Genomic DNA, 26,683 nt, shown 5'->3' with positions numbered 1-26,683 from the left:
ACAATTCTGAAGCTAGAGTGGTAAAAAACTAAGGAGTAAAAGAACAGAGAAATGTTTTCACCCCCTTTATATGTTTTAAACATTTGAACATTCCATGTTTCCAATGCTAGACTCAATTAAATACTGCAGTTTTTTTTACTCTAGTTTTCACTCAAAAAATCTATTAAAAAAAAAAAACAAGTCATTTCATTAAATGTTTCATGAGTTCCTAATGTATGCTGGTTACTAGAAATACAAAGATATTAAGTCATGGTTTCTATCCACGAGAAACGCTTGGGTAACACACGATAAATACTGCAACACATTTAAGGAAATTTGAAGGAGAAAGAGATCTGTAAAAGTGCTTGATGGAAAGCAGAGAAGACTCCTGAGCAGAGAGGATGGAAGATGGAGTAGTATAACCAAGGTGAAGAGGAAATCAGTAGCCTTTCCCCATAAAGATTATGTTCAAAGTACACTATTGTGAAGCATTCATTTTTCAAAGAACAAACAAACATCACCTAAGTTTGAGGCAGACCACGAAGATCTCCTGTTTCATCTTACGGAACTTGGACTTACTCCCCTAGGACATGGAAAGTTACCGTTATGATCTAACAAGAGAGTGACATCATCAACTTCTGTTCTATATTTGTCGGTTGCCCTGTGATGGGATGTATTTGTGTCACTGAAATTACAGTCAAAAAGACATTTGCAACTGTACTTCCTAAGTCAAATTATAAAATATTGAGAATCTCAGCATGGAATTAGAATATGCCAGAGAGTCAACTGGTCCTAACTTAGTGACTGAATGAACTAGGAGGTATGTCTGTGGATGTGGGAAACAGTGAAAAGTGGAAGCTTTTTCAGGCAACATAGATTAAAGTTACAGTGTGACAAGAGAAGTACAATAAAAAAGATGAACAATAAATATTTCTTATCATCGGGGCTGGTGGTGTGGCCTCGCAGCTTAAGTCCTCACCTTGAACGCGCCCGGAATCCCATATGGGCACCGGTTCTAATCCCAGCAGCTCCACTTCCCATCCAGCTCCCTGCTTGTGGCCTGGGAAAGCAGTCGAGGATGGCCCAAAGCCTTGGGACCCTGTACCCGTGTGGGAGACCTGGAGGAAGTTCCTGGGTCCTGAGTGGCGTAGCACTGGCCCTTGCGGCTCACTTGGGGAGTGAATCATCGGATGGAAGATCTTCCTCTCTGTCTCTCCTCCTCTCTGTATAGCTGACTTTGCAATGAAAATAAATAAATCTTTTTTAAAAACTTCTTGTCATCCTCCTTTTACACTGCATTGAGAATTCCCTGCACAGAAAACAACTTTCCCAAAAGTTGAAACTTCTCAGGGTATGTTTTTATGTTTCTTTGTTCTATGCACTTCCTTTATTCCTGATGGGATTTTGTATCAGGATAGTAAATTTCTCTGCCTCTTTGGAATATTTCTTTAGATTTTTTTAATCATCCAGTCTTTAGATTTGATCTCCTTCCCTGATTTTACCACTGGGATTTTCTTGTCTCCATGCTACCTCTGTGCCCCTGCCTCCCGGAGAACCTGGCCTGCCTTGCAGTCCAGAGAATCTGAATTTCAAGCAAATTTTGTGTTCCAGCCACGGTAAAAAAAAAAAAAAAGAAAAAAAAACACCAAAAAAAAAAAAAAAAAAAAAAACCCAAGCAGACAATTTTGCTAAACTTCTAAAATACAACTGATATATTTCTTTTTTTTTTTAAAAATTGAGAAATATATTTGAAATATGTTTTCAAAATATAAAGCTTTTTACATTCCAATTTGAAGAATTTAAAGGAAAAATTTTCACTAAGAGTAGATTTTTAGCTTCTTAATATCAAAATTCCTAACAGGTAAATGGTGTTTAAAATAATACAGAGAAATTTTAGTGGATATACACATTTAAGGGTATTTATAAGTGAGAAATATATTAGTTGCTTTAAGATTTCAATAATTTGATCAATGCTAAATGAATTAGGAGTTCAAAGAAAAATTAAAAATATAAACTAGATGGCTTTGTTAGAAAAAAAACAGCCCAGTTTCCTCTCAAAGAAGGTAAAAATGAAATATTATTTGAACTAAAGTTTTTCAACAGATGATACATTTCTGGGAAATACGTGATGCAAGGTTGAGAAACTATAATTGATTTTTGCAAGACAGCAAGTTGCACAATCTGGCTCCAAGTCACTTTGCGACATAGAAGGCAGACATGAAGACGAAAATTTGTGTTACAACTCAAGTGAGAATGCAGAAGAGTGAGGACAGGAGCTGGAGCAGTCTATGTTTAATTCATTTTTAAAAATAAAAACTATTTTTTTGCAGTGGGAAAATTATCAGCTTGCCTACTAGTCTGACATAGGTGGTTTAAGGAAGAGTTACAGAAAAAAAAAATCAAATACTGGAAGGCAAACCAGGGGGAGAATGTAAATCGCGTATTTGGCTGAGCTTGTTGTACTGTAATTTAAACCTGTCTTGATGGCAAGAAGAGGATGGAGCAAAGGGGAAGGTGTAAGATCAATCTTACAGTATTTGGCAATTAGTTGCACAAGTGTTATAAAAGAAATATCCCATTGTAAACTATTTTAGATTCCAAACGACATTGGAGAGTGACTAAAAGTTTTACAAAAATATTTTAAATTAGAAACAATTAGTGATGGAAGATAGGAATTTCATTACAGGTCTACCATATTCACATATATATATATATAGACAATGAGAAAGAAAGCATTTAAATGACAAGTTATGGAAAATAGAATACTTCTGAGAATTGTAATTGGTAGAACAACTCCACAATACTTTACCAAAAATCAATGAAACGTCTGTGTACAGAAAGAACATAAAAGAAAATCGGGTCAAAAAATTACCTTCATATTGGTGTCTGATTTTTCTTTAGAGAATTTCACACGAAAAGAGAAAACAATGATCAAGGGCAAATGCAGACTGAGGGCACTAAACCTTACCTCTCTCAGAGGGTCATTCAGTTCATTGAGGATGTTTTCCTCATCAAAGATTTTGCCTTGGTATCTATGTTCATAATAATCATGTATCTTCTGACGCATATCAGCCGGTAATTTATGGAAGGACATGTATTGTTCCACTTGCTTATACTGTAAGAAAAGGAAAAAAGAAAATTATAGAATGTTTTTGTATGAGAAATTATTCAATACTTTGTTGTGTTATGTGTACTAACATTTAAATATTCAGTAAAAAAAAAAAAAGAGATATTGTGTTGGGCACTTGGTGTTGTGGTTAGCATGCTTCTTTGGGATACCACTTCCCCTATTTGGAGAGCCTGGGCTTCAGCCCTGGCTCACTTCCTGCTCATGTGTACCCCAGAAGACAGCAATAACGTCCTAAGAACTGAGTCCCTGCTACTAAGGTGGGGGACCATTGTTGGGCTCTGGATTCCTGGCTTTGGTCTGATCCAGCCCTGACTGTTGCAGGTGTATGGGGAGTGGACCAATGGATGGCAGATTCCTGTCTCTGGCTTCCAAATAAATGATAATAATAATAGCAAATGAAATAATTTCTTTTAAGAGGAAGAGAGTCATGTAGTAGGTTTTAATGTATCTGTTTCATGTTGCATACTATACAAAGCATTTTATTTAGGTAACCATTTCCTATAAAGAAATGAGATACCATGGAGAGAAGGCATGGAAAAATTTCAGAGTGATGTAAGAGCATTTATACAAAAAGCCAGTGACTGATACAAGAAAAAAAAATACCACAATGCTGTTTCTGTATATGAGTTCTAAAATTAAGTACTCATAATTGGACTCTTCATTTGGAAGAAAAATACTTGCAAATACTGCAAATGTCTTATCTTAGATCTAAGCAAAAGATCAGAACCTAATTAGATTTTGAATCTAGAGACAGGAGAGCTTGGCATCTGTTTGCAAATCATAGATACTTAAGCAACACAGATGCCCTATAAAGTACTGAGAACTAAGGGAATCTGTCAGGCTCCTAATTTATACCAGACAAAAATCTATTTTCAATTAAATCGTTTGTATGAGTTGAGGAGAGAGAGAGAGAGAGAGAGAGAGAGAGAGAAAGAGAGAGAGAGAGAGAAAGGGAGAGAGAGAGAATTTCTTGTGGTCCACTCCCCACATGTGTGGTCTAAGCTAAAACCAGATTCTAGAGCCTGAAGCTCCATCTGGATCTCCCACGTAGGCAGGAGTTCAAGATCATTCAATCCTCTTCTGCCTTCCAAGGTCCACTTATAGGGAACTGGATAAGAAGCAGCTGGAACTCAAACCTCACACTTATGCTCAGATACTAGATGCCAGCATTGTAGGCAGCCACGTATCTCACTATGCCATAGTGCAGGCCCCATAGGTTAATTCTTCTGATGTAACTGCCCTTTTATGTTTAATTATACTCATGCATGTATGTGCGTGAGCAAACACACACACACACACACACACACACACGTAGAAAAAGAAAATGTGAATTATCACCAAGGACCCTATTAAAAGCAAAGACCAATAAAATCATAGTTTGTCTTACACAGTTCCCTTGATGGATTATGTAGACCTTAAAGCTTGGGATGTCTTCCACAGATGTTTCAATGCAGTTTGTCATTAAATTACCCTTTGCAGAAACTGAACTAGATACTCAAAAATTACTTTCAATTTACAAGTTGTAAATTGTAGAATTCGGCACAAATATAGAAGCAGGTGGTGAAACTGAATAAAGATACTGCAGTATGTCTTCCCTAAAATATAACATGTTTGTTACTTGTGGAAATTTTTGCTGAAAAAAGAGGTTTGGAAAAAATTAAATATTCTGACTCCTTTTAAATAATTATAATTGCCATTGAGCCTGTGCACAACTTATAGCAAAAATACATTATAAAAAGAGAAAATAATTATATTTCTACATTTTTCCTATATACTTTCATATAAAATTCAACTAGTTTGGACATTCCCTTTGGAGATTAGTATCTTCAAAGAAATGCCACTTTCGGGGGTCTGGCGGGGCCTGGGGCCTGGGACGCTTGGACTGCCTATGAGAACTGGTCTTCCTCAGTATAAAGAACTTAGTGGTAGATGGCAGGCCTTGGTATACATTGAGGATATGGTAACCAATCAGGACGTGCAGAGGACATTGGTACCATAGCAGAGAATGGAGAACAGAACATAATGGACAACATATTGGAACATATTGGACAACAAGTGATGACAGCAAATATCTGGGTTAATGGAGACATTAAGGTCGACTGTGTCAGCCAATAGACATTGGAAGGATTTCCTCATCCATAGATTTGCAAGATAGATAACACTCCAGAACCATCATATTCACCTGGGCAGAACCCTTGTAGTGTGCACAGCCTTGGGACCTTGGGTTGATATCCCAGGGCCATTCCCCATCCCTGGGTACTGAGGCAGTTGGGAGGCTGGGTATGGCTTCTCCCCTGTATCTGCTTCCCCCCAGAAACGGGAAGAATAAATAAAGCTTGGAAATAATGATCACAGCCACTTTTCCCTAACTCACTCTGATCAACTATGTAAGCATCATCCAAAATTAAAAAAAAAAGCCACTTTCACACAAGATTCTTTTATTTAAAAACCTGCATGTCCCCAGAAGATTTGCCATGTTACAGCTGTGGATTTTACGGCATAGTGGATTAAGCCAACCTTTGGGATAGCCTCATTTTCTTAGTGATGGCTTGAGTCCTGGGATCTTAGCTTGCAATCCAATTCCCTGCTAAATCACGATAGGTAAAGTACTTGCATTCTAACTGCCTATGTGGGGTACTTGGATGGAATTTCTGGCACTTGCTTTTGGCCTGGTCAGGCCCTGGCTTTTGTGGCTATTTGGAGAATGAACCAACAGATGGAATTTCTCTCTCTCTCTCCCTCTCTTTATATCTTTCCCTCTTTTTGTCACATTGCCTTTCAAACAGAAGAACAAGTAAAAATTTAGAAAATCCTATATCACTATACTTACCTACACATACCTCTCTACAAAAACTTGATTATAACATAGCATTTTTAATGTAGGCACAAAACCATCACTATTATTGTGCACCTAAGCAGTTTCTAATACATAGTTAAGAAGATTTAAATTAATTTTCTCTGCAATATTCAAAACTGGCATGTCTGCCTCATCTTAGTGTGCTTTGGTGGCCCACATCTAGAGACCTGTCATTCAGTCAGCTTGGCTCCTCATGCAGCCGATACACAGAAAAGAGAGTTCTGTTGCTTTCTTGGCAAGAGTCTATATAGCAAAAATCTGGACTAGAAAATTCTACCTTTATTTCTAGATTTCTGCTATATTGGATTTTACTCAAAGCCAAGAAAAAAAAAAAAACTAAACAAAAACTCCCAAACAGCAATGGGATATGTGCTGTACAAGTTCAGTGTCTGAAATCCCATTAGCCATCCCCAAGAGTAGTTTCTGCATTAGTGCTGGGCAGCTAGCCTACCACATTTGAGGAGCATGACTTAGCAAATTTAAAGTCAGGCAGAGCTCTGTGAGTGAACTCTCCCCAAACCAAAAATCAAGATTTCTATCTAGATAATGGCAGTTCAAGCTATAGAGTAAGCACATTCCAGCTGCTCCAAGATTGGGACCAGGGAGAGGAGAGGCCCTGGTACCTGTGACACTGACAGCCACCTCTCTTGCTGTTCACTGGCTTTGAATTTAAACAAATGCTTCCTCTACACTCTGTGTTGTAGTGAGTCCTGTCAGCTAGTTCAATTCCAAAAACAATAAAGCCCTTTAACAGAACTGCCGCCGCTGTGACTCTCATTACCACAAATTAATGGAAGTTCTATTGGTTCTGATCAAATAAACCACTCACCCTTCCATAGGAACTGTAGGCCTCAAGTCAGCTCTGCTTCCTTTCCTGAACACAGTGTTTCTGCAAACCCTGCTTGGTGTGGTCAGAACAGGTGTCTAACACTGAGCTCTTCCTTCTCAGCCATACACAGTGGGACTTTGGGGAGCAACACTGCAACTTAGCAGTATTCTAATCATTTGGGGAAAATCAGTTCCTGTGCACAAAGACATATTCACTGAGGAAAAAAATACATTGTGCCTTTTCTTCATCCCCTACACTTGGAAAATTCATCACTGTGGTACATATAAATTTATTTATTTTTCTGGGAAAAAGGGGAGGATTAGTCAAGTGCAATTATATCCACTCATACACTTCTAGATTTCACTTTTATTTTTGCAAAGATTTATTTTTGTTGGAAAGACAGAGAATCAGAGACAAAGAGAAAGATCTTCCATCCTCGGGTTCACTCGTCAAATGGCTGTAACTGTCACAGATGAGCCAATATGAAGCCAGGAGCCAGTGGCCTCTTCTGGGCCTCTCCCTAGGGGGCAGGATGCAGCCATTATCCGTTGATTTTCCTGGCCACAAACCAGGAGCTGGATTGGAAGTGGAGCAACTGGAACATGAGCTGATGCCCTAATGGGATGTTGATGTTTGCAGCTGGAAGACTAGCCAGCTGAACCATTCTGCTGGGCCTCAATTTCTTAATCCACCATAATCAAGTTTTTGAATGAAATTCCATATTTTTTCTCAAAGGAGGATTATATCCTGTATTTGAAACAGTACGAAGATCTACAATTTAATTCAGAAAGTTTTAATTTAAATTTTCACTTAAATTTTTAAAATCAGATGATGAAGCTATTTTTAAAATTATGAGAGCAATTGTCATGAAGGTTACCTCCACCAGGCTGTGCATAACTGTTGCTTTTGAGTGAAAATTGAGTTTGGATGTTTAAATGTGGTATAAATACTTTATATATTTAGATATATTTTATGTTTATTTCCCACACTGTATGTTTTGTGTGTTAACTTTTCAATGACGAGTTTCATTTTTAGTTATGTTGAAACTCAACTGGCAAAACATCTGCACTCTGCAATAAGGAAGCTTTCTGAAACTAACACATTCCCTGCCCGGGCAGCGCAATGTGGTACAGGGCACTAAGCCGTCACTTGGGATATGCCATTTGTATCCCACAGCTGAGTACAGGTTTGAGTCTGACCTCCTCACATCCAAATCAATTTCCTATTAATGCAAGTGGGAGGCAACGAGTGATTTCCCCTAAACTTGGGATATTCAGTGAAGTTCCTACCTCCTGACTTGCTGCAGGTATTCAGGGAGTGAACCAGTAGAAGCAAGATTGTCTCTCCCTCTCTCTCACCTTCTCAAGCCAATAAATATATACATTTACATACTTCATGTACTCCCAGTATACTTCTTCCAAATTCCCATTTTTTAATCTTCTAGTGGTGTATAATAAAATATGCATGCAAGTTTTATATATAGAAGTGCATTGAAAAGGTTAATAGCTTGAAACAAAATATTTAAATATCTTTGGTATTATATTTCACCATTTTGGTCAAAATATTTCTCAGCATTAGTAATGGCTTGACATACTTTTTAAAGTCTCTCCCCTTTGTTTTTAATACAACTGTCTTATTTCATTGTTTATGGCTTTCCAAATCTGGAGTAACTGAATGACTGAGGATACACACAAAGAATGACCATCATCTGGAGAATAATTAAAAGGAAACAGTGAACTAATGACTCATCAGCAAATCACCATAGGGAAGCACATCTGATGAAAAAGATCTCTAAAAAGCTGAGCTTTCACCCTCTTCCAAGTAGTATTCAAAAGTAAAAAAAAAAGCAAACACACTCCTTTAAAGCAAACATATTCCTTTAGGACCAATGAAAAGTAAGGTTTTTCTTATGTGCACATTATACAACGAGTTAAATGAATATTATTATTGTATTTTCAAAGTATTATACAAAGTGGTGTTAGGAAGCAATAAGACTGCATTACATTGATGGAAACACAATGAACCGAAATCCGTTTCAGACGAAAATATTGATCAGTTGTCAGTCTCAGTATGAAGCATATTAAATTTCTGTGTTAACAGGAAAAGTTCCATTATATGATTACTGTAATAACGTTTGTGAAACACCTACCCAAAGTAGGAAAATGTTATTAAGAAAGTGCTGACTATAGCATTGTGCAATGTGAAAAAGAATGCTTTGATTTTGTTTCAAGTTAAAAATGGTTTTTGTCAGAGTCATATTTGGAGAATACTTTTATTTATTTCGAAAGAGATACATACAAAACTATAAATGCATATTTTACACATACATGCCAGCAATCATTATTATGATTTCTAAATGGGACTTTTAATCTGAACTTTTAAAGATTAGTTTATTAGCAAGGCTTGGAATATAATATTCTCGAGAGAAAATTTAATTTAGAGAATCATGAAATTTATAAAAGTAAATATGTCTAATTTTCCTAATCCAAGGAGCATGTAACTAGCAATAGTCACTGATTTATTTAAATTCAATATTTAACTCGTTTTTGGAGTTACGTTATCATTATAACTTGCAAAACACATCCCCTGCTAGATTGAGAGAAAATGAAGGACTAGCTTTGTACCTTAGCATGAATTAACAAGTACTCCATTAAACACAGAATCATTCCTTAAAAGAAAATAAAGCAAGCTTGTCAGTGAAAAGCCTTAGCATACTCGACAACAGCTGTTTCTTAAAAGATCACGGCACTGTTACAAGATCATTTGCTTTAGATAAAACATGAAGACAAGTCAAATTAAGTACGTTAACAGGCAGATAACAAGTTGGTTGTTATTTGCTATGCAAAATGTGGAAATGGAATCCAAGAAATCAGTGAGGGGGTCACTGGCTAGCGATGCTGAAAAGCAGATGACTGAAAAGAGTTTCCAGTTCAGATTCATTCAGTGGTAAAGGAGTCGAGGGTTTACACTATTTCTAATAATCCATATAATTTTATTTACTATACTATAATAGAAGATGAGTAGATTCTGGTTTACAGCAAATATTTTACTGCCGCAAGTTGTAAACAATTTCTCCAAACCAACTGTGACTTCAAGACGGGGACACTATTTTGATTTTTTTTTTTGTCTTTCTGCATTGAATGAGTTTATGAGAGCTCAATAGAAAGTCAGCAAATGAATATTTTTCAGTCTGTTTAGCCAGGAATTACAAAACTACGGAAAACACAGACCTTAGCAAATATTTACCTATGGAAAGGTTGGCTCAGGATACATACACGTAACATAAATTGAAATGGTAGATAACAGAATTTGGAAATCACCTTGGCATACCCCTCCTTCTCTTTCATATCAACATTCACCAATAGGAAGACTTTGCTCAACTTCATGAATGAAAATATAATGTATATATATATATATATATATATGTAATATACATACACATTTACATTTACTAATAAGTTCTAAATGTATAAATCAAGGCAAAAATTTTGGCCAGTCAAGATTCCTAAATCCAATTATCTGTCATATCCACTTGGACATTATTGGGGATCCCACAGTGAACACCTCCAAAGCTTCAACCCTCCATTAAAACCTCATCTCATCATGTTCATCTTCCAATCAGATAATGATGACTATTCACCTGTAGTTTAACCCAAAATAAAAAGTCTAACTTTTATTTTACTTCATTTTCCCTCTCAAACAATGCCTCTGTCATCATAAGTTTTTGAATATGTACCTTTCTCATTGTTTTTTATTGCTGTAATATCTTTCAGACGAGAGCACTCTTTTCTTTTTTTGAAAGATTTATTCATTTTATTACAGCCAGATATACACAGAGGAGGAGAGACAGAGAGGAAGATCTTCCGTCCGATGATTCACTCCCCAAGTGAGCCGCAATGGCCGGTGTGCGCCGATCCGAAGCCGGGAACCTGGAACCTCTTCCGGGTCTCCCACATGGGTGCAGTGTCCCAATGTATTGGGCCGTCCTCAACTGCTTTCCCAGGCCACAAGCAGGGAGCTGGATGGGAAGTGGAGCTGCCGGGATTAGAACCGGCGCCCATATGGGATCCCAGGGCATCCAAGGCGAGGACTTTAGCCGCTAGGCCACGCCGCCGGGCCCAGAGAGCGCTGACACTCTTGAAGTGAATACTGCCAGAAGCATTTACAATGGCCAAGTATTAGAATTTTTTTTTTATCAGTCTCACATGTTGTTTTTTTTCGCTTTGTAGCTAAGCTGCTTTCAATTCTTGTTCTCAAGAAACAACCGATCTGTTTGTTGTCACTCTTCTAGGTTTCTGTCTTGCAGTTTCATATACATGGAATAATACAATATTTGCTTTTTTGCATATTTTTCCACTAATGTTATTATTCCAACAGATATCCGTGTTATTGCATATAATTGTATTTGGGAAAATGTTTCCTTTTGTATACAAACAAGATTCTGAGATAGTTTTAAACTTTTTCACCCTTCATTTTTATGGCTACAAACTTGTTCCAGTTAATCATCATCCTTTATGAGAATTTTTGAAATTGTCTTCTGTTTCCATTGTTGAGTATTTATAATCTGTTCTTAAATCTGTTTTTAGTTTTGCTTTCTACAATCAAAGTCTCATCACAGCATGCCTTTGTTTAAATCTTCCAAATACTTTGGTCCTGGAGTACAAGACAAACTATTTCAATAACTTGTAAGGACACATACGGAACCTAAGCTAATGGTTCTGCTAATACTACCCTCCTCGCTCACACAGCATTGGCCTGGCTTGAAAGTACAGGAGACAGTATAAGTGATCAAAGAAGATAAGGAAAACATGTCATATATTCCTGTACTGCCAGTGTTTCACGGTGGTAAGATTTTTTTTAAAGATTCATTCATTTTTATTGGAAAGTCAGATTTACAGAAAGAAGAGACAGAGAAAGATTTTCCATTCGATGGTTCACTCCCCAAGTGGTCACAATGGCCAGAGCTGTGCTGTTCGGAAACCAGGAACCAGGAGCTTCCTCCGGTTCTCCCATCCTTGACTGCTTTTCCAGGGCACCAGCAGGGAGTTGGAAGGGAAGTAGAGCAATTGTCCATTTGAGATCCCAGCTCATGCAAGGTGAAAATTAACCACTAATGTTGGAGGCTGACATTCTGGTATAGCAGATGAGATAAGGTCTATAATACTGACATCCTCCGTAGGCATTGGTTCAAGTCAAAGTTGTTTCAGTTCCAATCCACCTCCTTGCTAGCGACCTGGGAAATCAGAGGATGGCCCAAGTGTGTGGGCCCTGCTGCTAATGTGAGAGCTGAATGAAACTTCTAGCTCCAAATGAGGCTTGGCTCAGCCCCAGCTGTTACAGCCCCTGGGGGAGTGACCTGACAGATGAAGGATCTCTCTCTCTCTCTCTCTGTGTGTGTGTGTCTGTGCTGTGTCTCTTTCTCCTGGTGACTCTGACTTTCTAATAAATAATTTTTGGAAAAAAATAGGAAATAAGCTCCTCTCATTCCAGGGGCTGCTGCTGGCTGACTACCCACTGAGAACTGCAGACAGATTCTGACTTCAGCATGGCTCACCAGGTGCTGGCTCCCGGGCACTATTCCTTCAGTGGCCAGAGCTCTCCATTTACAGCAAGCTGCAGCTGTGGCTCCCCGGCCTGGCCTGGATGGAAAATGTCATATGCATAGCATGTCTCATAGCTCTTCTGAGTTTTACATTTTTGAAGAATGAAAGAAAGCTGAGAGGCTTCAAGTAATTTTTAAAAAGTAAACATAATTAACATAAACATATTAGCATTTTACTTGAAGGACAGGAAGATATTTCTTAGTCTTCTGACAAAAACTCAGAATTGAAGATCTGTGCACTCCATAATTAAAACATCACTAGCAGCTTTAAAATGGTGATTCTAAAGCATTCTCCACACTTTGTCTTCATGCCTTCCGTGAACAGAACACACTGAACAACTTCTTTTGGGTGACTCACGGTAATCCTTATAAAGAACATGTTCTATATTATGTTTCTATCTGGATTATTCCATGTTTCTGAGTTGCATTTTCTTAGGGCTTCCACTTAGCTTCACTTTTTATTCCACAGGTTTCAGGATACAGGTTTTTTCAACAAAATTTCCCTGCCATTCGTTGCCTTGAGCCTTTTCTCAGTGATTTAATCTACTCTCACTGTAACTTTTCGACCACATGGAGATCTGTTTTGTTCAGAATTACCTGCAGCCTAATTCTTTGTAGCTTCAGTTGTCACAATGCTCAAACTGACTGAGAACAAAATTCATGCTTTTTGGCAAAATCAGTATTAAATATGATACATATATATATATATATATATATATGTAAGTGAAAATGCCCCACACCTGTATTTTCACATCTCTTTTTGTAGTACTACAGTTAGCATGTAAACTGAATTGTTTTTGCCTTTCTGACAGTTTTTGCCTTGAGACAGTAGGAAGCCAAGCAGCTGTGTTACTATAATGATTTTGTGCCTCAATAGCTCAAATTCAAAGCTAGTGCAAGATAACTCACAGGAGAGTTTGACTCTTTAGCATAACCTCCGAAAGTCACTTATATAGAGGAACATCAGGTAGGTAATTTTAGAAGGGAAGTTGTGTTACATGCACATGTGACACATTCTACCCGTTAGTGAGCTACGTGCATAAGACGACTCCAAGGGCATTTCACACCATTACAGGCAATAAAAACAAAATTTTGCAACAACATGAGATTTATGCTATATCACGTTAAAAATTACAAAAATTGATTTCCCAAACTAGAAATTCACTAATTATTTATGCAGTGGAAAGCAGGTAAACAGCACTGGAAGCAGCATATCTTAGTGAAGAGCTGCTTATACGTAGACACGTTTCCGCCTTAGTTTAATAAACTGAGTGATTAATTAAGGAAGAAATGAATCAATCTGCTCATATAATCTTTGATCTTTTTCAAGTTATAACTACTTATATAAATTGCACCATTTTAGACTAATAATTTTATCTCACAGTGAGACCTTCATAGAATGTTATGATCTAGTTTTGATGGTTGAAATAAAATGCAAAGGCTGTTTTTCAAGGTACTTCAGAAACCTTATTTAATATTTTATATTTTTAATTGATACATAATTTGTACATAATAAAGAGTTGAATATATTTTTAATTAAAACTTTTGCTTGAAAGGCAGAGTTACAGAGATAGAGAGAGAAAGAGAGAGAGAGAGATCTTCCATCTGCTGGTTCACTCCCCAAAAGGTGACAATGCCAGGGCTGAGGTGGTCCAAAGCCAGGAGCCATGTGACAGAAGGGTCCTACAGCCTTCAGCCATCTTCCACTTCTTTTCTAGGTCGTAAGCAAGGAGCTGGATTGGAAGTATAGCAGCTGGGACACATATGAGATGCTGGTGTCACAGACTGAGGCACTGGTCCTGGTGTTGAATAAATTTCAATACATGCATAAAACTTTTAAAGTTACATAAAAGTGACTGATATATCCATGTTAAGTAATTATCACGTTTCTTGTTTGTGCCATTCACAATCCTCCCTATTTAGCTATTTAGAAACAATCTGTTGTCAACATACTTACTTTAGAGAGCTATTAGTATATTAGAAGTTAAACTCATTAGCACCTATGCATTTTTTCCAAAATGCACTGTTTTTGCAAAGAATGCAATTTTATGTTTTTGCTATTTTGTGTGATAGCTATATAAAAATGATTGAACTTCAGGTTTCTGATCTCTGAGGTTCAAGTTAACAGTTCATGGAATGAGCACTGTGGCACAGCACATTAGACTGCTGCTTGTGACATCTGTGATCCATATTGTTCTAGTCCTGTTTGCTCCACTTCTGATCCAGCTCCCTGCTAATGATCCTGGGAAAGCAGAAGATGGTCCATGTGCTTGGGCCCCTGCTGCCCATGTGGGAGAACAGGATGGAATTCCAGGGTTCTAGCTTTGGCCTGGCCTGAGCCAAGGTATGCAACTTTTTGAGGAATGAACCAATGTATTGAAGATCTATTTCTTTTTCTTCTCTCTCTCTTTCACCCCTTCTATGATACTGCATTTCAAATAAAACAAATAAATTGTTAAAACAGCAAAATCAAGATAAAGATTCATAAACAGAAAAATCACCCTTATTCTCAACATTGAAAACATCAAAACTTGAGAACATTGAAGCTCAGAAGACATTGGTATAATATATGTTTAGCATCACTTTTCTGAATAATAGTTTAGTAATTTATGTAGAGCATCTTCTAATAATGTTATTCCCCATGCATAATATACTCAAATTACATTTTTGGGGTTTAGGCTCTGTAGCATTGTGTAGATTTAGATTCCAATTAATATCCTAATTATTGGCTGAAAATAAGTTATTGCTAACATTTTACAAAGCATGGTGCTACACTATTCTTTATGATAGATTTTCAGATTGTAAACAGAAGAGACAGTGCCTATAACTGCATAAATTTTATTAAATTTTTTGAAGTTAGTCATCTGTAGTACTTATAAAAAGAAAAGAATAAGGAATTTTAAGTTTGATTTTTAAAAATATTATGATTTCTCCATCATATAACATCCTGGGGCTTGCATCACTAGGAGACTAGTTCTGTTGCTAAGAAATCAGGAAGCATGAGTCATTCAATCACGGAACAGAACAAAGTGTTCCAATAATGAAAACTTCCAAGCAATTAAGGCTGTTCCCTATTCTCTTCTTAAAAACATTTCAACATATTTCAGCATAGTCAAATCAATTGTGAATTTACTTGATTTTTTTGAAAAATATGCCTTACCATTTTAAAGTATGTTTCAGTGGTTGTGGCATAGAAAATGCAAATTCTCAAAACTCACCCCAGACCTCATGAACCAGAAATTCTTAAGTACAACCAATGAATTTGTTTTAACAAGAATTCCACATATATATTCATATATATTACATATATATATATATATATATATATGTTCAAATTTAAAAAGCATTGCTCTAAGGTGTAGGAGAGGAACAACTAGGAAGAACCTGTGCCCACAGATGGGCCATACAGAGCACTGCCAACCCACTGAGCTGGTCTTTGGCTTCCAAAGTTTGCTTATTTGTAACAGAATTCCATCACTCTTGAAGCCATTGAATTATTACCTCTTCATTCTACAGAAACTTAACATTGCCTGTGAACAGTTTGTTAAATATTTTCACCTACTAAAATTGTAATTCACTGTGGTTTTTATCAGTTATCATGAGACCATTTACCTAATGCCAAAGAATATAGATCACTCTTGTTTTTTTTAATCAACCGTAATACATTATTAAGTGACATTCATTCAAAAATTCAAATTCAATTTAGTAAGTATTTTCTTGCAAATTCTTACTAGGCCACAATTGTATTTAAGTTGAACTTTAGCAGGGTCAACTAGTCCTAGAAAGTTCCATATTTTGACTCTAACAGCCACTGCAGCCCTTTCCAAAGTCAGTTCCCAATTCTCTCCAACTCATGATTTTATCTCTTCTTGAAACATGGCCAGCTTCATTGTATGGCATTGCTTTTCTTCATCAGGTGGCTTACTTAAACCTTACTTCTACAGATACTTCTCTTGTAACTGTAATTCAGTCTTTCTGCTCCACACCACTGAATCCCATATGAATAAAACCAAAGTCTTTTATAGTGCATTCACATTCCGCTCTGTGGCATGTTCTTACAAATACCATTACTGGGTATTATGAGTCTCTCTTTTCTAACCATTAAATGAAAAGAAACTTAACAAGGGATAGCCCCATGTCTATTTGCTCAATACATGTCCATCATGTAATAGTAGGTCTCGCACATAATAAGTATGCAATAAATTTGCATTTAAAAAATGAAATTTGACACTCAAGTCACACTACATATTTTCTCTGAACACTACTTTTTGTCTACTTAAAGATAAAATAACACTGTTTCTAGTTATTTTATTTGAGGTGCTCCTATCCCTTGATTAAGCTGTAGCCTACTCAGTGTTAGTCATTTCATTAATAAATGTCTGTAAAGTTGTCTATTGGATCCTGAGATATTATAATATACATCAGGAAAACACTATAGCCAATAGGATTTTGTGGTTTATTTTCCTTTAAAAATAGCCTGGAATACAACATCTCAAAGATGCAAGGGGTCTTCTTTCCTTAAGGTATAACCTCATTACCCTGACACTAAAAATTATTCTTAGCTGACCCGTACCCAGGTTTCTTTCACACACGTCTACTCCTGGGCCACTGGTATACTTGTTTCTTTCTATTAAGAATCTTATCAAAATCAAGGGTATTTTCTGTGACATTTCTCTCATGGTAATTTTGCCTTTGTGCTGATCTCCTCTGTGTTCTGTAAGGTTAGTTTCCAAGAGATCACAGTGATTTAGGGAACCAAAAGGAAGTTACACACAGGGGAATCTTGTTTGTCATGGTTTTCTTTTTTAACAGATTACTGGTTCCAGAACCACCAGCTTCTGCCATGAAAAAGTGCTTAGTTCTGTATCTTATGACATTCAGGGAGCACAAACACGAACAAAACCTTGAAAGAGAACTTCCAGAAGCAAATTCAAATGGAAATCCAACATTCACAAAAAACTGAAACACACAGACCAATAAACACAAGAAAATAGAAAAGAAACTAGAGAAATTATAAGCTGTCACGTGTATTGTTTGATAAATGTAAATTGCAATGAGATACAGACAGGTTTAGTGAGCAGAAATGTTTAACATTTTGCATGGTTCTGAAATTCTGCCCACCTGCATCATAAGGAAAATTTCAGCGTAGAATACAGACTACCAGGACAAGAATTACCAGACAAGAAGGTGTTTCATACTTCCTTAGTGGGATTTATCAAATTGAAAACAGAGGTATAAGTGTTTTATAAATGGAAAAATGGCATTTTTCTTTTTCTTAATTAAGAGCCTTAAACATTCCTAAAGTTGATTCAACCTTTATAACAGCATTTATTTAAGTAAAAACTACTTTTTCCAGATGAAAATATAAAGTATCATTGTTCTGGAGCTGGATTTGTCAGCAATTACAGTAAGGTAACTCAAGGGTTATCGCAGTTCCATTTTCCTGTAAGCGAATCTCAGATTTCCAGTCTTATGACCTCCCTGGCTTTAAAACATTTGGTAGTAGTGCCAATTTAACACAACAGATTACATTAAATTTAGCTCCCAGGAAGAAAAAGTATATGATGCAGTCCAATGGAAAATTGCCTGACTAATTAAGAACCATGTGGGAGTTGTGTTCATGGCAGCCTCATTTAAAAAGGAAGGAAGCAAGCTTTACAAATTATGCAGAAAGCTAGTTAAACATTGCGTTGGACACACATGGACATCAGAACTACCTCTATCACTGGCATAAGCCAGGGATAATTAGAGTTATCCAACTCATTTTTCATTTTCACAGTGGTGTGGTAGGAGTTTACAATGTCAGAATTATTACAAGTTCAAAGTCCTTCTGCTTTTTTGGATGATAAAGAATATTATATCCTACAGAATCAATAAACCACATGAGAAATTGAAGAGAGTGTTTACATTTCATTATACAGTGAAAATGAGCTGAAAAACAGGGTGCGGCTGCTTTTGTAGCAAGATTTATAAATGTTCTAGGCTTTCCTTCAAACTGTTGTGCTTTGCTCAGCCAACACTGGCCAGACAGTAGAGCCTCTGTATTTTGCAGGTGTTTTCTCTCTGTCTTTAACAGTTACATACACATTATTCGAGTGACAGAGAAACAAACAGAGACACCGAGAGAAAAAGAATGAGTTTCCAGCTTCCATTCACCTATTTAGGCCCTGAATACCTAGACAAGCCAGAACTGGGGGCTGGCCAGTGTAAAGCAAGGAGCTCAAAGTTAAGTATCTCACTAGGGTGAAAGCGTAACCATATGGCCAAATGTTTTTGTTTTTTGTTTTGTCTCAGAATCAATGACAAAACTGATGAACTCTTGCATCCATTCTTCTGATAGAATTATTACCTCAAGTACAAGACCACCAGCAGGTATGAATGAAGCTTTGGAGAAACACCTAAATAAAATATTCCTTGTTGTTTCCAGGGAAATCAATCTCAGAAACGAGAAAAGATAGCAGATTGAAAATTCAGCTTTTTAAAAGAATTCATTTATATTCAAGCAAGTGCAAAACAAATATATAAATGTAAACAAAGGAATGAATCAGGACGTGTTCTAACACCCAAGGTTATAGGATTGCGCTCATGTAAACAACAGTACAGTATGAGGTGAGAATCGGGTATAACATTTAAGATACTACTTGAGATGCTCACATCCCATATTAGAATCTGAGTCCCAGCTCTGTTTCCCATTCCGGCTTCCTGTTCACATGCACCCTGGGTGGCAATGGACGACTGACTGAAGCAGCTCAAGCCTTCCCACCCAAAAGGTAGGCCTGATTTCCAGCTTCAGCTGGTGTTCACTGGCAGGAACTGAGGGCATTTGGGAAGGTAATCAGCAGTAATCTGCTTTGTTGTGAAAGGGATCTCAGTAGTTTGAAAACAGAGCAAATTTTATACCACCTAGCCTTTTGTCTCTGGATGCCACTGACTTATTCAAATTTGCAAGGCTAGATTCAACAAAAAAGGAAAAAATGGATTTCCATCAAATATGAAGTTTACATGAGAGTCTCATTATAATCTTTATTTACAATGACAGAATTAAGATATGTAGAACTCCAGTATGATGGATTAAGTTTAGGACACTACATTTGTGCTTGATCGCATTAAATCATACAATATAGGAACATGAATAAATGTAACACTCTTGTATGGATGACAGTCTAGTTACATAACCTGAATCTTCTAAGCGCAAAATGGGATAATTTTGTCCTTTTTGATAAGGTTAGCCTTTTGCACATCCTTGGTAAACAGATTCAGTAACTCTTGAAGTCAGGTGTAATATTGTCTCAGCGTCTTGTGCTCCACCAACAAAAATCAGAATCTATTTAAATAACTTAACTTGCACCTGCTTTGGATTTCTGTAGCATGCTTACCAATTTCAGGAGGCTATTCAATGGATAAAAGGTGCCTGAAATTATAGTTCTCTCAGAAAATTAAGGTGATTATTTCATATTACAATTCCATATAAAAAGCTTTTGTGTACAAGTATATCAAGGTGTGCTGAAGTTCTCTTACCCTAAATCTCTCACTCTTACAATGTATATGAAGTGTACACATGCTAAATATCTTGATGATTATAGAGTCGCAAACACAACACACAAACCTGCTATTACTACAATTATTTGACAGAAAACTGGTAGATATGACTAGAAATAACAGTAGCCTTCCCAGAGTCCCCCAATTTCTGAGCTGAGATGCAGTAGCTTAATTCATAAGGTAATCAAATGCAGTTTCATTTCACAAAGGTGAGCGCAACAGCAAGCGTATCCCAAAAAGAGGTAACCACCCACATACAAAAGGAATGAATGAGCTCTATGGGAAGTTTCTCAAGAGATTTCTCAGTATGTAAACGTTCAATCATAAATAATTTAACATACATGGAGATTTGGCATGGTGGTAAGAAATGGCATGATAAATACTCAGGGCGTACACATTGACATCGATAACACTGTTTTAATAAAGAATTCTACACCTATTTGTTCAGGGCACTGTGTGTGTGTGTGTGTGTGTGTGTAACCAGTGACATTACTGGTAGAAGTTTCAAGATGAGATAAAGTCTAAAAGGATCAGGATTGACTGCTTCGTGTCATTGAGCTGCTGATCTTACACAGAACATTAGTAGTACAAAATCCTGTCATACATGCAGGTTTACAATCGCAAACCTAAAATAACGACTGCTGACATTAACTAATGAAATCCCACAAACTGAGTATTTGCTCATTTGTTTTTTTTAAAGATCTATTTATTTTTATTGGAAAGGCGAATATACAGAGAGGAGGAGAGACAGAGAGGAAGATCTTCCGACCAATGATTCACTCCCCAAGTGAGCGCAAAGGCCGGTGCTGCACCGATCCGAAGCCAGGAACCTGGAACTTCCTCCAGGTCTCCCATGCGGGTGCAGGAACCCAAGGCTTTGGGCCGTCCTCAACTGCTTTCCCAGGCCACAAGCAGGGAGCTGGATGGGAAGTGGAGCTGCCAGGATTAGAACCGGCGCCCATATGGGATTCAGGCACGTTCAAGGCGAGGACTTTAACCACTACGCTATCACGCTGAGCCCTTGCTTATTTGGTTTAAAGAAATATTTACGAGTGGTTCAATAAAATAAGTCAACAAGGTTTTTTTTTTTTTTTCTTTTTAAGGAACATCAAGGGTCCGGTGCCATGGCCTAGTGGCTAAAGTTGGTTATCCAGAGACTGATCAAGTAGATGGGCTCTTGTCTCTCAATGTCATTTTGTAACTGTTTCAAATGAATACATTTTTTTAAGAGGAATGCACAACTGAGCCCAGCGTGATAGCCTAGCGGCTAAATCTTGCCTTGCAAGCGTCCAGAATCTCATATGGGCACTGGTTCCTTTCCTGCCTGCTCCACTTCTCATCCAACTCCCTGCTTGTGGTCTGGGAAAGCAGTAGAGGATGATCCAATGCCTTGAGACCCTGCGCCAGTGTGGGAGAGCCAGAAGAATTTCCTGGCTGCTGGCTTCTGATGGGTTCAGCTTCAGCTATTGCAGCCACTTGGAGAGGGAACCCATCGGACTGAAGGTCTTTCTCTCGGTATCTCCTGTCTGTAATTTGCCTTTCCAATAAAAATAAATAAAATCTTAAAAAAATAATGCACCACAGTACCTACTGACATGCATTGTTAGGATTGGAAGTTGTGGTAAATTAACTAGTAATAAAGCAACATATGCCAACCAGGTATACGTAACACAGTTGAAGACTTAGCATGTGAGGAGGAACAAGCGAACACGTGCAATAGTTTCTGCTCCCATTTTATCACCTGGCCTTTTAGATGGTATGCTAGAGAAGGATTTACATTTTTATAGTTGCTGAAATGTGAAAGGACACGAACAATATTTACACCTTATTTAAGCTAAATACATTTTGAAACATGCAAGCAAATTTGTGCAGATTGGGTCAGATTTGGGTTTTTTATTATTCCAGAGAGAATAAAAAATTAATAAAAGCTATAAAGTCTATCTTGAAGAAATCATGGCATATCAGATAGTATTTTCACCTTGTGTTTTTTTTATTGTATCTTTGATTCAGGGAGATAGTTTAATTAGGTTGAACTCAAGTTTAACTCAATACCTAGTTGGTTAAACTAACAATAGAGCCAAAATAAATTACCTTCTCTTGATACTGCCGCCTTGAAGAATCCAAGGACTGGATTAGAGCAGTGGCATGGCCAACAAACATGGCATAGCAGGTGGCCCCGACAATCATGCTCAACATGGTAATCCAGAGGTCAGACATGCTGACTGGGGCTTGGGCTCCATACCCAATGCATAGCATGTGACTCATCGCTTTGAAGAGAGCATATGAATACTGCTTTCCCCAGGAATCATTCTGAAAAAGGAGAGATCAGAAGAAGTACTGAGCTACCAGGAAACTTGAATGATGAATATGAGACATACAGACACACAATACAGAACATTGAGTGTAAGGGAAAACCTAATGCATTTTCACTAAGTGCTAATCAAAATATAAGAACTATAGGAAATACAGAAAAAATAGGGAAAAAAACTACTTTCAGTATTACTGCTAGTGAAAAGCCTACAGTTAAAATCAGTTAAGTTGACTTCCTGGTCAGTTTAAGTTTACTGTTTTTAAAACTAACATTCATGTGGGACCATGAATATGTTGCAGTATGCATCTGTAATCTAGAGTCAAAGGATGACTCCCAATGAAACTGCTAAATATACCCTGACAATAGAATACTAGTTTTTCTACCATTGTTATATCTACAATGACATGATACATTTAAACAGCAAAAGATTGGATCTGTGAAGGACTATATTATTGTAATAATATGGGGAGTCAGGAGGGGGCGGGAGATGAGAAGCAAGGCAGTGGAGATGGCTGGGTGAATCCATGAACCTGTAAAACCACATATAAAATGGAAAACAATATATACAAAGAAAGTATAACGTAAATGTATGGAGAATGAATGTTTCTGAACTCATTTTAAAGTTTCAAGGAAATCTGGTCATTCTCTAGTAATATATTTGCAAACTGAGAAATGTAGCAGATGGGTGTGAAACATATGAGCCTAACTATAGAAATTTTTACAAAACCATGGTATTCAGATCTTAAAAACCCAAACTGATATGCCTGCGCAAGACTTAATCCTATTATCCTTTGCAAATTAAAAATAAACAAATGCATGGTAAAAATATAGCCTTGATCATAAAACGAAGGAGCTCTGTGTCAGAGCAGCATGCAATTGTATTGGAATTAAAATGTGAGCATTGATGATGAGTGAATCTTCTTGGCTCTCTGTAAAACAATAAGATGAAATGAAACAGGCAGAGAACACTTTATGAAATGTTCTGGAAAAGAAAAGGCGGACTTCTGATATTATCTCCTGGTTTGTAACTTCTGATGATATCTTCAAACTTTACAACAAGCTCAATTCTACTGAAATCAACTGTTAAATTGATATAGTTGAAGCACTTTTTAGAGAAAATTTAAGTTTTGGAGCTTTTTCTGAAGTCAATTTGTAATAAACTCTTTTTTTTCTGGGCTTACACAACTTTATGGATGTTGCTGTAAAACCAAAGTTTGGGGTCTGTGGTTCAACACATAATGGAAAAAGGAGCATTGTTAAAGGTAGGAAAAAAAGGCTTTCCTTAAATTGTAATAACTTTAAATTTGGTGTGATAATTAAACATAATCCAATAAATAATAATTGTATTATAATATCTTCACGAATCATAACATTGTTCTTACTTTTCTACAAGTTCATTTCTTGGACCACTAAAACGTATATAATTTTCAACTTTATTTTCAGTGATAAAGTTGAAAGTGACATCAGTTGCTTTTGCCTAACACAGCTTATAACAAATACAAATATTCATTTTTTTAAAGTTTTGAAATATGTCGTTCTGTGGATATAGCTGTAGTGAGAGATATTAAGAATATCTGACAAGCTGTACACCACAGAGGAAAATTTGTGGTAATATGAAATTTTTACTCTCTATAGCATGTCCACATTTTTTCATAGAAAGATAAAACCTTGCATACAAATTTCCTGTACATTTGAATTTTGTTCTCTGAATTAAGCTTTCTGTTTCGAGGCAACCAAAGATTCTCATGAAGGCTTAAGAAATAAAAGAGGGTGATTCCATGCACACAGTTTTGCCAATGGTAATGTTGAAAACTACAGTGCAATATCACACCAGGAAACATACACTGCCCGAATCCACTGTTCTCATTTCAACACTAGCTCCTATGTACTCAACTGTATGTGTGTGTATTTAGTTCTATCCCTTGTGTCTATCTAGTTTTATCACAATCAGCAAGCTACATATTTCTCTACACTGAATAATTTCATCGGAATAAGGACCACTTACAATTCCTTTATATTGAATTTAGTGTTTAATTGGAATAGTAAACGTTCTTCTGACATTTCCTGTAACTTGACTTTAACCTTGTCTGTCTGTCACAGATCTCCAAGCATGGAAGCTTCCATGCTCCACATGATCACATCATATGCCCGTGTACGATCACAAAGGACAGGAACCACATCTCACAGATTACATTGTGAAGTATAAATTGTATGACGCGGTGGAGATGCTCACCATTTGAATTCTTCTTGAATGAATAGATGAATAAAAGAATTTTGGTTTCAATGATAAGTCATATAAAAAAGATTTGCTTTCGCCACACATGGAATTGAGTAGGTATAATTTTAAGCCATCTTGACATGTTTATATATAACGGAAATGAGTTAAAACTCCTACAATGGCCCTGTGAGCTTGCACATTAATCATGTTTGCATTGTGTAAGCCATAGTTGTGAGAGAAGACGAATGTAGAACCAAAGACAAACATTTACATCAATTTTCTATAGAAATATTTCTAGATAGTATCCAATCTCTTTGGCATAAGGCTCTGTATTTACATTGATTTTGAATTCCTGTTTAGGCCTACACACCATGCATGCACACATTCTTGAGTGAGTCAAAACCAGGTAATATCACTGCTTTACTAACATTGTTTTTTTTTTTTAAAGATTTATTTATTTCCATTACAAAGTCAGATATATAGAGAGGAGGAGACAGAGAGGAAGATCTTCCATCCGATAATTCACTCCCCAAGTGAACGCAACGGCCGGTGCTGTGCCGATCCGGAGCCAGGAACCAGGAACCTCTTCCAGGTCTCCCACGTGGGTGTAGGGTCCCAAAGCATTGGGCCCTCCTCGACTGCTTTCTCAGGCCACAAGCAGGGAGCTGGATGGGAAGTGGAGCTGCCAGGATTAGAAAGGGCACCCATATGGGATCCCGGGGCGTTCAAGGCGAGGACTTTAGACACTAGGCCATGCCACCGGGCCCACTAATATTGTTTTAAACATGGAGAACTCTCCTGTATTTCTTTCTCCCATGTCTTTCCACAATTATTTCCAACTACACCTCTTCAAAAAGAGTGTGGGTTTTTCTGTACCTTTGCTGATGCTCATTTAATTACAAACTCAGAATCATGGCTTTTTCCTCAATAAAAAATGGTTCATAGTCTATGAACCTTTCTGCATATCTCTTCCATCATAGAAAATTCCGTCCAAATAATCTGGTGTTCATAGAATCGCGCATTTGTCAAGTGAGAATCATGTTAGACATGTTGATCAACCCTTGTGGTACCCCCGGTGGTCTTCATTGTAGTGATTTTACTGATGAGAATAAAGCTCGACTGATATCATCCCTTTGGTCCAATATCGCTTCACTTCATCCCTGACCTTTTGATTGCAGATATTGGCCTCATTACTTTTATCCTGTACTCCACTTACATGTGAAAATTTAAGGGGAAAAAAACTGTGATCTCTCTAAACAATCTTCATTTTGAAAATGTAAGTCAGATTGTTGTTAACAACATACCTGGATAAAACTGTCTAACTACCTACCAGGATATGCATCGCCTGATATTGTCAGAGAGATTCATTCCAGACAAATGCACTCTTATGAAATTAGTGGCTAATAAAATTACACCAAAATAATTTCACTGTGTTAAGGTTATGTCAATCACCAATTTAAAGGAATGACGTGAATTAAAAATGTTGCATCACTTTAGAAAAAAAGGGGGGGGCCTTAAAAGCCATCTTATTTGCAACCTAAGTAATAACTACACAAATCAGAAGCAATACACGTTACTAATTTTCAAATATGACCTTAAATTGCACACAAAGATTTCAACCACAAGTAATGTTAGTACTTGGTGTATTGATTATGCAGTCTAACAAGATGAGCCTACAAAATTCTCTGCTCCGTAAGGCTCCTTAAAAGGTAAGGTGTATTGAACACTTCTAAGCATTCTTAGAAGCCTGTCAACTTAAGGCTCTTATCCTGTTGTGTGTATTCAGTGTATTCTCAGTATGTCACATTTCTGTGCCAGAATTAATCCTCAGAGAGAACATTCTACTTTGGTTTCTAAATCCACAGAAGCCTATACAAATGTAAGTTTTATCTTGTGTAGACTTCCTGATCTCATGGACAATGTCACAGAAAATTGAAATACATAATGGTACTTAAGACAGGTAAACACAACTTGTTACAGCAGCAGAATCAAGCTAAATATCCTTCTACCAATAATTAAAAATGTTAAATCTCTTAAGAGTCCCATGTTCATAAGTTGAATCTCCCATTTGAAACTTTGTGTTTGTTCATATGCACATGTATGTATATGTATATGTGTGTGTGTGTGAGAGAGAGAGAGAGAGACAGAGAGAGAGAGAGACAGAGAGAAGTACACAGGCTCAGATTACCTTCTTTCAGCCACGTACTTGAATTGAGAC

At 37.0% G+C, this 26,683-nt stretch overlaps 1 protein-coding gene across 2 annotated transcripts in view; it reads right to left on the bottom strand.

Annotated features, from left to right (window-relative positions):
* HCN1 (hyperpolarization activated cyclic nucleotide gated potassium channel 1) overlaps positions 1 to 26,683 on the bottom strand; it is a 244,192-nt gene that overhangs the window by 46,899 nt on the left and 170,610 nt on the right. The window contains exons 4-5 of one of the 2 annotated variants that reach the window (XM_004583790.3): positions 22,028 to 22,246; positions 2,948 to 3,094 (exon numbers count right to left, since the gene is read on the bottom strand). In XM_004583790.3, coding sequence (XP_004583847.3) covers positions 2,948 to 3,094; positions 22,028 to 22,246 — 366 coding nt within the window. The remainder of the gene's footprint in view (positions 1 to 2,947; positions 3,095 to 22,027; positions 22,247 to 26,683) is intronic. The other variant, XM_058680194.1, reaches the window with a different exon arrangement.

Source organism: Ochotona princeps, chromosome 23 (assembly GCF_030435755.1).
Source record: "Ochotona princeps isolate mOchPri1 chromosome 23, mOchPri1.hap1, whole genome shotgun sequence".
Taxonomy (NCBI): domain Eukaryota; kingdom Metazoa; phylum Chordata; class Mammalia; order Lagomorpha; family Ochotonidae; genus Ochotona; species Ochotona princeps.
Note: the sequence above shows the minus strand (reverse complement) of the source record. Positions and strands in the feature narration are given on the sequence as shown.